Raw genomic sequence first — 18,134 nt, 5'->3', positions numbered from 1 at the left:
CTAACCGAACATTTTGTCACAATCAAATATAATACTGGAGCTAAACAAAGAGGTTTTCACAATCAAATATAATACTGGAGCTAAACAAAGAGGTTGTCACAATCAAATATAATACTGGAGCTAAATAAACAGGTTGTCACAATCAAATATAATACTGGAGCTAAACAAAGAGGTTGTCACAATCAAGTATAATATTGGAGCTAAATAAACAGGTTGTCACAATCAAATATAATACTGGAGCTAAACAAAGAGGTTGTCACAATCAAATATAATACTGGAGCTAAATAAACAGGTTGTCACAATCAAATATAATACTGGAGCTAAACAAAGAGGCTATCACAATCAAATATAATACTGGAGCTAAACAAAGAGGCTATCACAATCAAATATAATACTGGAGCTAAACAAAGAGGTTGTCACAATCGGATAAGGTGGTGAAGTAGTCTTGAAAATTTCAGAATCTGATAGCACAATAAAAATTGTATATTGGAGATTATTTAAGGTTAAAAAAAATAATATAAGTCCTCCTTACGAAATATAAAATTAAATCCTTCAGCTACATATTATAAAATAATTGATCACACATTAAACAGGCAAAACAAAAAATTAATGTCAATAATATATTCACATAAGTACTTTTTATCATAAAGATTAAAACGTAACAATAAGCTTAGCTTTATTTCCACCTTCTAAAATTAAACCCCAAATACATAATAACAAACCAGAACCCACGGCTGTAAAAATTCATTCTTTAATTGTTTTTTTTTATCTCCTTGACTATTATTAGTTCTATTGGAAACTTCCTGTTGTTTATCTCCTTGACTATTATTAGTTCTATTGGAAACTTCCTGTTGTTTATCTCCTTGACTATTATTAGTTCTATTGGAAACTTCCTGTTGTTTATCGAAATGTAAACACGTTGTATACTATTTACACAATCAAAACAACATTGACACTTATCATTACGTGATACAAGTAAATCACAAGTCTTGTTGGCTCTCAACAAACGAGTAACTCACATGCAAGACGTAATGGACCTCCAAGTCTGGGCACTCAGCCTGCAGTACCCGCCAGGACTCGCTTGTAATGCGATGCAGTTGCTTTGAATCTTCCACATAAATCCGTAGGTTCAGCAGTTTCCCGTAGTCAATCAGAGCATCAATGACTTGATCACAGAGGTACTCATAACTGATGGACAAGGCTGTCACAAAAAAAAAAAGAAACAAAAAGATAACTCTTACGACACCAATTACCAGCCGGTGAAGCGTTGCCTTTTGGTCACCCCAAAGTTTTTTCCAAAGTGCACAATGAAATAAATTATAGCTTTTAAATACTGCTACTTTTATGCTTATAGCATACTCAGAGTGCTATGGTCCTATCTCATTCGTCGAACCTCGAGTCCCCTTGATGGGTAGCCAAGCCAAGTTCAAGCGTACTTGGCCTCTCGACCACACATACCACCGTAGATATTGATTTGTATTCTACTCAACGTTTTACTTTTAGTCATGCGGCCCATGACAAATGAGGGAAGCGTGGTCGAGAGGCTAAGTGCGCTTGAACTTGGCTTGGGTTGGCTACCTAGAAGGGGGCTCGAGGTTCGACTCCCGACTCGGGCAGAGTTGTGTTTACTGAGCGCCTAAAGGCAGCACGGAAAACCAACTTCTAGATACCCCCCCCCCAACTGGTCCACAAATGAGATCTGAGCCTGCTATAAGCATGAAAGTATATAAAAGTTATATATATATATATATAAATGTGTAGGAAATTAACCTGCACCCCATGGATGTCAAAGGTTATCTTATCTTATATAATACAGACGTTACTTCAAAAAGAAGATGATTACGTCCTGCGCGTCATGCAATTAGTAATGCATATTAACCAATGACTTAAATTCTGCCAAGTCACTGGTTTTCCTGGCTAGCTCAGGCAACCCATTCCATGCTCTAATAGCCTCCTCCAAGGGTAAGTAAGGTCAGGGCGCCTCAAGCGCTCCTAGACTCCACGGGCTTTTTTTGGACTTGTCCCAGAGAGCGATTCTATAATTAATTAAACGGTATTAGGATGGTCAATTCTTAATTATTGACCACATACATGTATTTTTGTTTTTGCTTCATTACTTAGTCGTTTGCTTTTTCATTGGAATTTTCAATTCAATATCACATTTATTATTTATTTATGTACGTAATATATTCACTTCTACTCAGAGTTTTTTTTTCTCTGCCTCTTGTAGCTTAATTTTAAACTAAGTTATTACAAGTAGTGACGCCATGGTTGCATATATTGAAATCAAACAGGTGTTTATTTCAAGTACCGTGTTCCTAGGAGTCTGTACTACTATGCCTACTAATATTTTTCTTCTAGGACCAAGTAGAGTATCTATTATACCTATCAATGGCTGCTTATAATAGAACTTACACGTTATTTCTGTAAAATATTTTAAAGGCTGTATTATAACAACTGACAACATTTCTCTGTCCTCCTCTATGGCAAACAATCCATCAATGATCAGTTTATCCAATTTTGATCCGCAACTTTGTCCCACCTTTTTTAACATCGTGGTTCCTAAAAAAAAGGGGGGGGGGAGAGTATTTAAAGAAATCATTTTAAAATATAAATAGCAAAAAAACAAAACAAAAACAAACAAAAAACAAAACAAAGCTTATCTACTATAAATAACTCCGCACCTAGAACTACATTACACAAGAATGTTGACGTTATTTCGCTTTGTCGATATCAAACAAAAAATTAATTACTTATAATTAATTGACTAATGTCACAAATCTGTTTTTGTTCTGGTACAATAGATAATTAATTTTATTAATTAAATAAAAAAATATATAAAAAAATAATTAGAACTTGATCGAAGACTGGATGTGGGAGAAATAACGTGTACAATTATTGAAGAGGACAAAACCCGACGTATTTAATCATATCTGTGAATACTGAAGGATTAGTTTCACTTGTTGGTATGAAACAAAGTAATTAAAAACCAGCAATTAATTGACTTATTGATTACTATTTTTATTGATTCACGTATTGCCTGCGCCAATGAACGAATTGTGTAAAGTTTCGATTTCATACGAGAATCCGCCACCAGGAAAAGGTTCCATTAAGAAGAAAAGAAAATTAATCATCGTTCCAAAAATAAATATCAGATATATAAAGTCAGTTCTGCATCAGTACCACCCTAAGAAAAATAATAAAAATATTCCTAGGAATGTTCAGGGTCTGCGAGGTCATTAGATGTCACAATTATTATTATTATTATTATTAATAAGTTAACTCTTTCTTTCCGTAATTATTTTCTTCGTTCCGATAAATTTATTCATTTTGCTCATTTGTATTTCACTATCTTGTTGTGATTAAACTTCAATAACTTTTTTGTTAATCAGAAAATGTTATAATTGGTATCGAATTATAGGGGAATGTATGCTCTTTTTAAACAACACAAATTAAAGCTTATAAATCCAAAAATCAATTTACTGTAATGGGATCAAATCAACGTTGGCATCGCTAATTAGGAGAGAAAGAGTTACGGTACCCCTTTTCAGACCTTGCGATCTATAGTAGATGATGCAAAGGTAGCCTTTATAAAAGTTCTATTGCCGACGGTTTAGAACGATGTCATGTTGCCAACACAACGACCAACCGCCCTTACTTTCCCCAACAATTGTCAGGTACCCTTCAGAGTTGGATGGATTCAGGGCGTCCTAAAAGTCCGAAATTCAAATAAATTCCAGCCTTTACCGAGGATCAAACCGAGAACAGTCGGTTCTGAAGCTAAGCACCTTACCACCAAGCCAACATGCCCCCTTTTAATATAACTGTTATTATTATTGTCGTTTTTTGTATAGTGCGTTTTCTTGCCCTGGTAGCATGCTCAGCGTGCTCTGAAGTAATCTTATTGGAGAAAGTTTCCGTGCTCTCATTAGGTGCTCAACAGTCAGCTCGAGTCAAATATGGAACTAAAATATTCACTATTTATATCTGGAATCAATCTCAATCCCTCAAGGCAGCCAAACTGTTTGTCTACTTAGGCACTTATCCCACACATTTGGTTGAATAAATGAGCACAGGTCCGTGACACGACACGCGTGTCTGAGCTCATATGACCCAGAGGATGCAAAAAACACAGGCCGCATAATTTTGAAGCATGGGCGTAGCCAGGGGGGGGGGGGGTTGGGGTTCAAACGTCTTCCGAAAGAATGGTCAGAATGTAATTAAGATTAACTATGTACACAAACATACACATACATACATATATATATTTTTTTCGCGGGTGGGGAGGGCGAAAAAATCCCCTAACCCCCCTCCCCGAAATAAAATCCTGGCTACGCCCATGATTTGAAGAGCATTATTGAACTACATTTTCCCATCTCACCTTGTTCTAAAGTGAAACCTGCACAGGACAAATTCAAAATCCGCAGCTCCTTCTGTGTTTCCAGGAAGCGGCGCAATGTCAGGACTAGATCTCTATGTTTGGTGGATTTTGTCCACTTCACAATGATTCGGCTCATGTTGGCCAACCGAAGGGAGATCAGCTGGTCAGTTTTGTGGTAGACCAAGTAGCGAATTAATCTGAGCAAATAAATGATGGAGTCCCTTTCTCCAACAATACCACCAACGGATACTGTCAGGAAACAAAACAACAGCAATATGTCATCAGAGTGATGAATTTAAAGACAAAGAGATAAATACACTTACATAACAAACCACATAAAAACATTCTCGGTGGGATTTTACGACTCCTGTAATGGTATTTTCCCTTTACAATATCTTGTGTGACTCAAGAGGCCAATCCTTGAAACACAGCTGAGGTCACAGGTTGGACTTATGTAATCACCAGGCGCCGTTGCACTTTCACCATTCTTTCTGCAGCTGTTGTGTATGGCATCTGCAATCTTTCCTTTATGCTCGCTCTCCATGTGCATCTATCCAGAGCCACTTTTTTCTAGTTGTTACAGTGTCAATTTTCTCATATTTTATAAACTATGGTGTCCACGGAATTGGAATGTTACAGAAAGATTCTAGGCATCACATCCAAGAATCATGCAACAAGAGTGGACATTGGAAACGGGAATGGCAATTTGGCCCCATGATGATTTTCTGACCACAGTTAAAAACGCAAGACTGTACGGTTATATAATGAGGTCATCGGGGCTCGCAGGGCATTTCTGCAGATAACAGTACCAAGGGTGGGAGGAGAAGCAAAGAAAGCGATGGGAGGACAACATTCGGGTAAGACGGACTTGTCTCTGGTAGAGGCTCTAATTCTGACAAAGACAGAGAGAAATGGAGAAGGACGGTCGACGGATCTCGTGTAGTGTCCCAGCGGTCTAACAGACCAATTGACAGGTGAATGTGAATGTGACATAAAAACTAACTGCACTGAATTAGAGCATTAACATCACTGTCTATTTAATCATGTGTTCAAACAATATGTGTATAAATATGTTTTGGCATTGTCATTGATTCTGAAGATTACAAATTAGCGCAGTGATTCAGGTGACACAAAGACAAGCCCTTTTATGACCTGCATATTTCGACGAATCGGATGCAGACAAAGTCTGTTGTCCGCCTGAGGTCTGTCAAAGTAGTTTCTTTTCGTCATCTAAGTCTTGCCTTCTACAAGGGATTTTCTTTCTTAAATGTGTCTTCCCCGACCCTTGCAAGGGCTCTCCAAGCGTCTCTCCTAGAAGCCATCCGATACTGGTCTTCTTCCCTACACCACATCCCAGCGTATAATACAGATACTTATTTAGTTGTTGATGTTGTTTTAAAGTGCAACTTTTCGAAAATTATAATAGTTTTTAGCAGAAATTATTCAATTAAGAAGATATGTACATTTAGCTTTGCAATACTTTATTAGTTTCTTATTTTGTTTCAAAATAAAAAAAATTAAATCTAAATGTTTGTATATTTTATTTTAAAAACAATATAGCTTGTTTTTAGATGATAAGAATATTTTTTTTTATTAGATCATGTTATCAATGAGAATGAATACCTTGTTTCTGTAAATCGAATCATTTATTAGATCATGTTATCAATGAGAATGAATACCTTGTTTCTGTAAATCGACTCATTTATTAGATCATGTTATCAATGAGAATGAATACCTTGTTTCTGTAAATCGAATCATTTATTAGATCATCTTATCCATGAGAATGAATACCTTGTTTCCGTAAATCGAATCATTTATTAGATCATCTTATCCATGAGAATGAATACCTTGTTTCTGTAAATCGAATCATTTATTAGATCATTTTATTCATGAGAATGGATACCTTGTTTCTGTAAATCGAATCATTTATTAGATCATTTTATCCATGAGAATGGATACCTTGTTTCTGTTAATTGAATCATTTATTAGATCATTTTATCCATGAGAATGAATACCTTGTTTCTGTAAATCGAATCATTTATTAGATCATTTTATCCATGAGAATGAATACCTTGTTTCTGTAAATCGAATCATTTATTAGATCATTTTATCCATGAGAATGAATACCTTGTTTCTGTAAATCGAATCATTTATTAGATCATTTTATCCATGAGAATGAATACCTTGTTTCTGTAAATCGAATCATTTATTAGATCATTTTATCCATGAGAATGAATACCTTGTTTCTGTAAATCGAATCATTTATTAGATCATTTTATCTATGAGAATGAATACCTTGTTTCTGTAAATCGAATCATTTATTACATCATTTTGTCCATGAGAATGAATACCTTGTTTCTGTAAATCGAATCATTTATTAGATCATTTTATCCATGAGAATGAATACCTTGTTTCTGTAAATCGAATCATTTATTAGATCATTTTATCCATGAGAATGAATACCTTGTTTCTGTAAATCGAATCATTTATTAGATCATTTTATCTATGAGAATGAATACCTTGTTTCTGTAAATCGAATCATTTATTAGATCATTTTATCCATGAGAATGAATACCTTGTTTCTGTAAATCGAATCATTTATTAGATCATTTTATCCATGAGAATGAATACCTTGTTTCTGTAAATCGAATCATTTATTAGATCATTTTATCCATGAGAATGAATACCTTGTTTCTGTAAATCTACTAAGTGAAGGCCTTACCCTTGCAGTCTACGTTGAGGTAGCGTAACGCATACGGCCGCACCTTCAGGACATACTCCGCCGCTTTCCTGTCTTCTACTCTGTTAAACTTGAACTTCAGTGCTCTCCAGATCTCTGGTGATGTCAGAGGCACACCCCAGTTTCGGCAGGTCAAGGACATGTGGTACCGGTCATTGTTAGGCAGCATAGAGTAAATCTGAGTTAAGGCAACATAGGGCAACAATCTCCAATCATGGGTAATGGCATCTGTATCCTACAAGCGAAGAAAAGACAAAGACTACAATCAAAAGAATCATATCGAACACGTTTCAGCTATACAGAGGCAATCATAACAAAAATGTTATAGAAATACAGAATCAACCTTAACCAACAAAATTATAGCTGCACAGAAGCAATCATAACAAACAATGTTATAGCTACACAGAAGCAATCATAACAAACAATGTTATAGCTACACAGAAGCAATCCTAACAAACAATATTATAAGTACACAGAAGCAATCCTAAAAAACAATGTTATAGCTACACAGAAGCAATCCTAACAAACAATGTTATAGCTACACAGAAGCAATCCTAACAAACAATATTATAGCTACACAGAAGCAATCCTAACAAACAATGTTATAGCTACACAGAAGCAATCCTAACAAACAATGTTATAGCTACACAGAAGCAATCCTAACAAACTATGTTATAGCTACACAGAAGCAATCATAACAAACAATGTTATAGGTACACAGAAGCAATCATAACAAACAATGTTATAGCTACACAGAAGCAATCATAACAAACAATGTTATAGGTACACAGAAGCAATCATAACAAACAATGTTATAGCTACACAGAAGCAATCCTAACAAACAATGTTATAGCTACACAGAAGCAATCCTAACAAACAATGTTATAGCTACACATAAACAATCCTAATAAACAATGTTATAGCTACACAGAAGCAATCCTAACAAACAATGTTATAGGTACACAGAAGCAATCATAACAAACAATGTTATAGCTACACAGAAGCAATCCTAACAAACAATGTTATAGGTACACAGAGGCAATCATAACAAACAATGTTATAGGTACACAGAAGCAATCATAACAAACAATGTTTTAGCTACACAGAAGCAATCATAATAAACAATGTTATAGCTACACAGAAGCAATCATAATAAACAATGTTATAGCTACACAGAAGCAATCCTAACAAACAATGTTATAGGTACACAGAAGCAATCATAACAAACAATATTATAGCTACACAGAAGCAATCCTAACAAACAATGTTATAGCTACACAGAAGCAATCATAACAAACAATGTTATAGCTACACAGAAGCAATCCTAACAAACAATGTTATAAGTACACAGAAGCAATCCTAAAAAACAATGTTATAGCTACACAGAAGCAATCCTAACAAACAATGTTATAGCTACACAGAAGCAATCCTAACAAACAATGTTATAGCTACACAGAAGCAATCCTAACAAACAATGTTATAGGTACACAGAAGAATCATAACAAACAATGTTATAGCTACACAGAAGCAATCCTAACAAACAATGTTATAGCTACACAGAAGCAATCCTAACAAACAATGTTATAGGTACACAGAAGCAATCATAACAAACAATGTTATAGCTACACAGAAGCAATCCTAACAAACAATGTTATAGGTACACAGAAGCAATCCTAACAAACAATGTTATAGCTACACAGAAGCAATCCTAACAAACAATGTTATAGCTACACAGAAGCAATCATAACAAACAATGTTATAGCTACACAGAAGCAATCATAATAAACAATGTTATAGGTACACAGAAGCAATCATAACAAACAATGTTATAGCTACATAGAAGCAATCCTAACAAACATTGTTATAGGTACACAGAAGCAATCCTAACAAACAATGTTATAGGTACACAGAAGCAATCCTAACAAACATTGTTATAGGTACACAGAAGCAATCATAACAAACAATGTTATAGGTACACAGAAGCAATCATAACAAACAATGTTATAGCTACACAGAAGCAATCCTAACAAACAATGTTATAGGTACACAGAGGCAATCATAACAAACAATGTTATAGGTACACAGAAGCAATCATAACAAACAATGTTTTAGCTACACAGAAGCAATCATAATAAACAATGTTATAGCTACACAGAAGCAATCATAATAAACAATGTTATAGCTACACAGAAGCAATCCTAACAAACAATGTTATAGGTACACAGAAGCAATCATAACAAACAATATTATAGCTACACAGAAGCAATCCTAACAAACAATGTTATAGCTACACAGAAGCAATCTTAACAAACAATGTTATAGCTACACAGAAGCAATCCTAACAAACAATGTTATAAGTACACAGAAGCAATCCTAAAAAACAATGTTATAGCTACACAGAAGCAATCCTAACAAACAATGTTATAGCTACACAGAAGCAATCCTAACAAACAATGTTATAGCTACACAGAAGCAATCCTAACAAACAATGTTATAGGTACACAGAAGAATCATAACAAACAATGTTATAGCTACACAGAAGCAATCCTAACAAACAATGTTATAGCTACACAGAAGCAATCCTAACAAACAATGTTATAGGTACACAGAAGCAATCATAACAAACAATGTTATAGCTACACAGAAGCAATCCTAACAAACAATGTTATAGGTACACAGAAGCAATCCTAACAAACAATGTTATAGCTACACAGAAGCAATCCTAACAAACAATGTTATAGCTACACAGAAGCAATCATAACAAACAATGTTATAGCTACACAGAAGCAATCATAATAAACAATGTTATAGGTACACAGAAGCAATCATAACAAACAATGTTATAGCTACATAGAAGCAATCCTAACAAACATTGTTATAGGTACACAGAAGCAATCCTAACAAACAATGTTATAGGTACACAGAAGCAATCCTAACAAACATTGTTATAGGTACACAGAAGCAATCATAACAAACAATGTTATAGCTACACAGAAGCAATCCTAACAAACAATGTTATAGGTACACAGAAGCAATCATAACAAACAAAGTTATAGCTACACAGAAGCAATCCTAACAAACAATGTTATAGCTACACAGAAGCAATCCTAACAAACAATGTTATAGCTACACAGAAGCAATCCTAACAAACAATGTTATAGCTACACAGAAGCAATCCTAACAAACAATGTTATAGGTACACAGAAGCAATCATAACAAACAATGTTATAGCTACACAGAAGCAATCCTAACAAACAATGTTATAGGTACACAGAAGCAATCCTAACAAACAATGTTATAGCTACACAGAAGCAATCCTAACAAACAATGTTATAGCTACACAGAAGCAATCATAACAAACAATGTTATAGCTACACAGAAGCAATCATAATAAACAATGTTATAGGTACACAGAAGCAATCATAACAAACAATGTTATAGCTACATAGAAGCAATCCTAACAAACATTGTTATAGGTACACAGAAGCAATCCTAACAAACAATGTTATAGGTACACAGAAGCAATCCTAACAAACATTGTTATAGGTACACAGAAGCAATCATAACAAACAATGTTATAGGTACACAGAAGCAATCATAACAAACAATGTTATAGCTACACAGAAGCAATCCTAACAAACAATGTTATAGGTACACAGAGGCAATCATAACAAACAATGTTATAGGTACACAGAAGCAATCATAACAAACAATGTTTTAGCTACACAGAAGCAATCATAATAAACAATGTTATAGCTACACAGAAGCAATCATAATAAACAATGTTATAGCTACACAGAAGCAATCCTAACAAACAATGTTATAGGTACACAGAAGCAATCATAACAAACAATATTATAGCTACACAGAAGCAATCCTAACAAACAATGTTATAGCTACACAGAAGCAATCATAACAAACAATGTTATAGCTACACAGAAGCAATCCTAACAAACAATGTTATAAGTACACAGAAGCAATCCTAAAAAACAATGTTATAGCTACACAGAAGCAATCCTAACAAACAATGTTATAGCTACACAGAAGCAATCCTAACAAACAATGTTATAGCTACACAGAAGCAATCCTAACAAACAATGTTATAGGTACACAGAAGAATCATAACAAACAATGTTATAGCTACACAGAAGCAATCCTAACAAACAATGTTATAGCTACACAGAAGCAATCCTAACAAACAATGTTATAGGTACACAGAAGCAATCATAACAAACAATGTTATAGCTACACAGAAGCAATCCTAACAAACAATGTTATAGGTACACAGAAGCAATCCTAACAAACAATGTTATAGCTACACAGAAGCAATCCTAACAAACAATGTTATAGCTACACAGAAGCAATCATAACAAACAATGTTATAGCTACACAGAAGCAATCATAATAAACAATGTTATAGGTACACAGAAGCAATCATAACAAACAATGTTATAGCTACATAGAAGCAATCCTAACAAACATTGTTATAGGTACACAGAAGCAATCCTAACAAACAATGTTATAGGTACACAGAAGCAATCCTAACAAACATTGTTATAGGTACACAGAAGCAATCATAACAAACAATGTTATAGCTACACAGAAGCAATCCTAACAAACAATGTTATAGGTACACAGAAGCAATCATAACAAACAAAGTTATAGCTACACAGAAGCAATCCTAACAAACAATGTTATAGCTACACAGAAGCAATCCTAACAAACAATGTTATAGCTACACATAGGAAATCACAACAACGTCAGCCATAAATTCACCAACGCGCTGAGCAGTTACATTTCCTGCTTGAATACAGAAATGGCTGAATAGCCAGGCACCACTTGGCACACATTAAGTCTCATCACCACCCTGAATGTCGGAGGACATCAAAGAAACTAAATTTCCAAGCCGATGTTCTGAGCGAATGTATCGAAAGATACGACTGTCAATTCATCGACAAATTTATATACAAGAAAAAACAATTTAATCGCATGAAATAGAAACCTGTGATTCTTTCAAGGAGCTAATTAGGATCAACACTGAATGGTTTGGTGAAGCGAATCAAGAATTATTGCCCTCATCTATCAGCGCCTTCACGCCCCCTGACTCTTTGTAATTATCTTCATTGCAAGATCAAGCAGACAAAATAAAAAAGACATGCCAACCGTTTACTACAGCTTGACCACCCTCCCATCTTGCAGAGTTTTCCTTTCTGCGACTTTGAATGTGTCAGAGGACTATGTCAAATTCTTATTTTAAACATCCCTAATAAGTTATGTGAACTTTTTCCATTCAAAATTCCTTGCCCCATGAATGTATAGCTAGCTATGACGTGTCACAACATTTCAAAGATCATGAACTCTACGCTACTGGTAAAGTTACACAACAATACAAGCAGGTACTTGCGAAGTCTCTACCTAACATGTCAAATGTCGACCCAGATTGTCTAAAAGCCCAATATCCACTATCAACACTGTGACCAAAATAAAAAGTGATGTACATATGTACTGATACAATTTCACAAATTTGTTTTAAAGGATTTTGAGAAATAACTGAAAGTTTACCTGGTCTAAAACATTCGACGTACACTCAGCTGTGTATTCATTGTTTGTTAGCTTCATCCTTTTAGCTGCTTGTTCCTCTTCACTTTCCATGGGCTCGTCAGGAACTTTTCTAATGACGCCGCCCTTGACATCCACGACATTAGGTTTATTTTTGACTACAGATAAAATATCATACACAAAAATATTATTTTAGGCTATTTGTTCCATCAAATATTATTCGTTTAGACCAAATCCATCAAAATTTAGAAGGCATTATCTGTATAAGGCATTTTTCATTCTAAATCTTTGGGACATTTTTTCCATAACACATTTTCCCTTTCACTCTTGCTCTCTATGTCACTCTTTCTTGATAAAATCAATCAATCAATCTATCAATCTATATATGTATATCTGTCGACCAATCCATCAATCAATCAATCAATCAATCAACCAATCTATCTATCTATCTATCTATCTATCTATCTATCTATCTATCTATCTATCTATCTATCTATCTATCTATCTATTTGTCAGTCCATCTATCTATCTATCTATCTACCATGGGCGCCTGCAGGATTTTTTGCAGGGGTGCAAGTTGCCACCTATGGCAAAAGTCGTAACTTCAACTGTTTTACTACAGAGAATATTATAGAAAAGAACAGTTGCCCTGTCGCCCCCTCCCCTTACCTTTACAATATTAAGTTCACTGTAAATACTTGAGTCAAAAATAAATTGAAAAAAAAATAATAACATGTGAACCAACTATTTACTATACACGTTGGTAAGTTTATCCGTGCGGATCGTATATCTCAACGGTTGATCAAACAAAAATTGCAAACGCTGCCAAAACTGTCAATAACTTTACAACTGAATTGCTTCTCGTCACGATGGACAAGCCGGCGATGAACGCTCATCTGGCAGTGCTGATATTCTTCTTTACGTTGCAATTCTTGAATCGTTTTAGGATGAAGACAAAACAGGCTTGACTGAGAATAATTATTGCTTGAAAAGAGAGACGTTAATGAAGAAAGTAACGAAAGTAAGATATGGAATGTAAAGTCTTGTTCTTTAATAATCTCAAATAAACGTTTTGACTCAGATGGCATGGGAAGAACTTTCTTAGATCTCGTAAACTGGTGGACGTGTTTCACCTGCTATTTTATCGAGCGCTAACAATGACCAGCAACTCCACAAGAGGTGAATACATGTGCCAAGATTGACTGAACTCTTCAACCATGTCCAAAGACAGCTGGCAAGGATTTGTCTTCCAACACATGGAAACAACAATAACAACAACCAAACTTGTATCTGGTCTATACTAAATCGAATGAGAACTATTGATTCTGTGGAAATGAAAACAAATCGTCACGACTAACATGCTATACAATATTGAATTACAAGCCTATAATAAAGCGCACTTGGTCGGACATGAACTACAGATTGGCCTATTCTAGTTGATTACAATAAAAGCTTATCCTAATTAACTTTATTTCAGTGGAAGCACTACATGTTAAGTTGCTTCCTGGCAGAAGTTAATTGATTTGAAGGTGTAAAAAACTGGCTAAAATTTGGCTACTCAGAATTCAGACATCAATTCCTGATAAGCCTAGGCTAGTCTACTACAACTGTACTTCAGTCACCAGTGTTCATAGTTGCTACTTGGATTTTAATTGATCTGATGGTACAAACAAAATGGATAGAAATTGGCTACTCAAGAATCCATGCTATCTATCTATCTATCTATCTATCTATCTATCTATCTATCTATCTATCTATCTATCTCTATCTATTTATCTATATTTATCCATTTATCTATCGAATGATGTATTTTATTAAATACATATACCTACTTAGGAGTTATTTAGCTTCTCATAAAGACTTTTATTTCTAAAACTATATTGAAGTTCATGTAATCAGCATTAATAAGAACAATGTTCAGCAATTACAATACAAACTGATCTATCTTTCTGTTTCTTGTTAACTAACTGACATCAACTTACACAGCATTTCTGCCTTCAAATGTACATTAGATCCCATCTAGATCTATATTAAAATTTCTTAATCTTGTCTCTATAGATCTAGAATAATCGAATAGATCTAAATTATCTATCACGACTCAATCAAGATCTAGTTCTAGATCTTCTTTTTTTTAAATTCGATTTAACAGCTATTTTTAAAATGAGTCATAGATCCCATACAAGTTATGATCTGAGTATAGAACGGTATCGTATTATAAAAATGCTATTTTAATGAGAAATATTATATGGTCTAAAGATGTAGTCTCCAATATGACGGCCATATGTAAACACAAATATTTATGACGTTCTACGTAACGGATAAAAATAGATTTCATCTCGAGCTACGTGTCTATAGTAGAGTCGTTCGTATATGACGGAAAGACTATAAAAACCCAGAATTTGGTGAATCTAGCGTCACAACTAAAGGGAGTGTAGATAAACTTTGTTTTTTAAAAGGTAAAGGATAATTTTGTAAACACGTTTTAGCACTGCAGATTTTAGAATAAACTTTGCTACGCTCTTCAATTTGTATCCATATTGCCTTTTTCTTTTACCTTTACCTTTCCCTTAGTCTGTTGGCCTGTTAGGGCACCAAGCATGATTTGTCGACCGTCTTTCTCCATTCCTCCATGTCTTTTGCCTCTATCAGTGGTAGGCCGGTCAATTCTTTTATGTTGTCCTCCCATCGATTTCGCTCTCTGCCTCTTCTTATTTTTCCTGGTACTGTTCCCTGAAGGAAGGTCTTTGCGAGCCCCGTGGATCTTGTAATATGGTCATATATTTTAAGCTTGCGTTGCCAACTAAAATACACAGAATTGACCTTTAACCCCTAGCTCAACGTATTACATATCTGAAGGCAGCACTAGGGACTAAATTTTAATGACAGAAGATTTCAAGATCATCATCATCATCTGTCCCTTGACTTTCATCGTAACGGTTACAGATCGTGTAACCAAATCCCTCCACTTATCCTGGTTAGCAGCTGTTCTTAGCAGGATAACAAGAGAGAGAGACGGTCCATTCTTTTTTCTTCTCCAGCAAGTTTTTCTTATGAAAACTGTTTCTTCGTGCTCCCTCCACTGTACTTTGAAGGATGACTTTTGACAGGCAGGTCTTACACTAGGACCAAACCAGCTCAGCTTTCCTCTTTTCAAAGCATCGAGGAGTTTTTTTGTTTTGTTTTAACAGCCATAGTGTTGACTTGTAAAAGTAAAAACTCATTTTTTTTCTTTCACCAGAGAAGATGGGGAATAAAAAAAATACATCGAAAATTAAGGGACCAGGGCACGAACTAGTGAACCCCAGATACGGCAACACCGCCTAGCAGTAACGCAGTACTAAACTAGCTAACCATTAGAGCGTAGAAATGTCCAAAAACATCTTTCTGATCCAAGGCATCTCACATGCATGTAATTACCGCGTAGTGGCGCAAAATAATTCCACTTATCTAATTCATGGCAAACCAGTAACATAGACTAAAAACGCAAAATACCTAGGTGTTTATAATAAATGAAAAACTATCAAAACATTAAACAAAGCATTAGGGTTTATAAAAAGAAATTTCTATAAATCAAATAAGAATATAAAACTAAAATGTTCTTTAACCTTGGTTATGCCAATAATAGAATATGCATCATCTGTTTGGGACCCCTCAACTCAAGAAAACATTAAGAAACTGGAACAAAAATAAAATAGAGCAGTGAGATTCATAACAAACGAATATTCACATTTGACTAGAGTAACAACTTTAGTAAAATCACTAAATTTAGAAAGTCTTCAGGTTCGAAGACTCCAAAGTAAAGTAGCAATTATACATAAAACACTGAACCATAATCTTCAAATACAAAAACAAAATTTAATAAAATACTCTGAAAGACACAAAGATAAAGGCACATCCCTCATCCCATATGCTAGGACAAATTTGTACAAATGCTCCTTCTTCCCTAGTGCTATTAGAGCATGGAATGGGTTGCCTGAGCTAGCCAGGAAAACCAGTGACTTGGCAGAATTTAAGTCATTGGTTGACTGAATACATGACGCGTAGGTCGTAATCATCTTCTCTTTTTAAAGTAACGTCTGAATTATATAAGATAAGATAAGATGATTTCAATAAGGGGGGAAGCATTAGACTTTCACTCTATGACTTTAGTCTTATGTCCAACAAATGGGCAACTAACTCTAGCCGTTAAAGTAGAATCAATACGAAGATCACCCGCCACGCAATGAGCTAGGGTTAAATTATAGAGATGTTTCTGTATTTCTGGAGTTATTTCCTTCCTTATTTTATATGTACTATTTTTCTTCCACTGACCATTCCTGAACTTAAGTGGAAATTTTGCATAATTATTCATAGTCGATGATAATTCACGAATAAATGAACAAAAAATAACAATTAGTTAATGAAATATTGCTATTTTGTTTTATACAAAAAGAGAGCACTGTACAGCAGTATTATGATACACATCAGTGACTTTGAGGCGAGTCTATTTCTGCTTATTGATTTCTCTTGTTTTCGCTCTTACTGTATTTTTTTTTTGATAAGCAAAGAGCAGATAACTGAGTAACTTTTAGTGTAAAAATCCCCAATTATTTTCTAAGCATTTCCTACGGTGATCGCTTTTTAAATACATTTAAAAAAAAAAAAAAAAAAAAAGAATTTTAACTGTATATTTGATATTTTGGGTTTTGGCACATTGGCACAATTCAGGCCATGTCGTGCCCGTAATCCCTCAGGGGTTACTTCCCCTGTATAGGTCAAGTGCTATTAAATATTTGGTCCATTCACAAATCAAATAGTAAGTTATTTTTATAATTTAATAATAATAATAATCGTGGTTCGATGATGACCACTTTTGTCATCCAGGGGGGCGAGCGCCTTGCAATTGGGATTTTGTGCCTCCTCATGGTGAGACCTATGTTATCCCGGAAGGTTAGTTGTATTTCGGGGGGGGGGGGGAGGTGACTAATGACTTGCGTTGGAATTTGGATTTAAGTGAGGAGGATTCGAGCAACACGTCGACCTCACTCTCTCGCCCTAAAGCCCATCCTATTCGGGAAGCAAGATTTGGTCAAGGCGTCCGGGGACAAACTTGGGTGCAGTGGAAGAGCAGAGACCTTCTGTGTGTCTTGTCCTGCTCTATAGTGCTCCACAGCATATTGTAACGTATCAAGGCCAAGTTTTAGTTTTAAAATATTAAATAATTTAAAATAAACTTAAGTCAAGGTTAAGGTCAAACTCGGAAATTACTACGACGTAGCAAGCACCCATCTATCATGCTTGACACTTGATTTGATTGGTTGCAGAAAATATTTTCATTGGTTAAGCCAAATATCTTAGTTAAAAGGTCAAGTACAGACGCGAGGGCAAGAATAAAGTAAGAGTCAGTCGTGTTAAAATTCTCAGATGGTTAAGACGTACAGTAGTCTTCAGTTAGAATTGGTAGAGATCAGTCTT

At 34.9% G+C, this 18,134-nt stretch overlaps 1 protein-coding gene across 3 annotated transcripts in view; it reads right to left on the bottom strand.

Annotated features, from left to right (window-relative positions):
* The window catches only part of LOC106062598 (F-box only protein 39-like), a 26,387-nt gene extending 11,429 nt beyond the window's left edge, over positions 1-14,958 (bottom strand). For 2 of the 3 annotated variants that reach the window (XM_056045228.1, XM_056045230.1), the window contains exons 1-6: positions 14,663-14,958; positions 12,684-12,838; positions 7,104-7,356; positions 4,382-4,630; positions 2,416-2,562; positions 1,020-1,201 (exon numbers count right to left, since the gene is read on the bottom strand). In XM_056045228.1, coding sequence (XP_055901203.1) covers positions 1,020-1,201; positions 2,416-2,562; positions 4,382-4,630; positions 7,104-7,356; positions 12,684-12,838; positions 14,663-14,699 — 1,023 coding nt within the window. In that variant the 5' untranslated portion in view covers positions 14,700-14,958. The remainder of the gene's footprint in view (positions 1-1,019; positions 1,202-2,415; positions 2,563-4,381; positions 4,631-7,103; positions 7,357-12,683; positions 12,839-14,662) is intronic. The other variant, XM_056045229.1, reaches the window with a different exon arrangement.
* Positions 14,959-18,134: the final 3,176 nt, after the last annotated feature.

The sequence above is a fragment of the Biomphalaria glabrata genome, chromosome 10 (genome assembly GCF_947242115.1).
Source record: "Biomphalaria glabrata chromosome 10, xgBioGlab47.1, whole genome shotgun sequence".
NCBI classification, from domain to species: Eukaryota; Metazoa; Mollusca; class Gastropoda; family Planorbidae; genus Biomphalaria; species Biomphalaria glabrata.
This window is presented reverse-complemented; position numbering and strand designations above follow the sequence as displayed.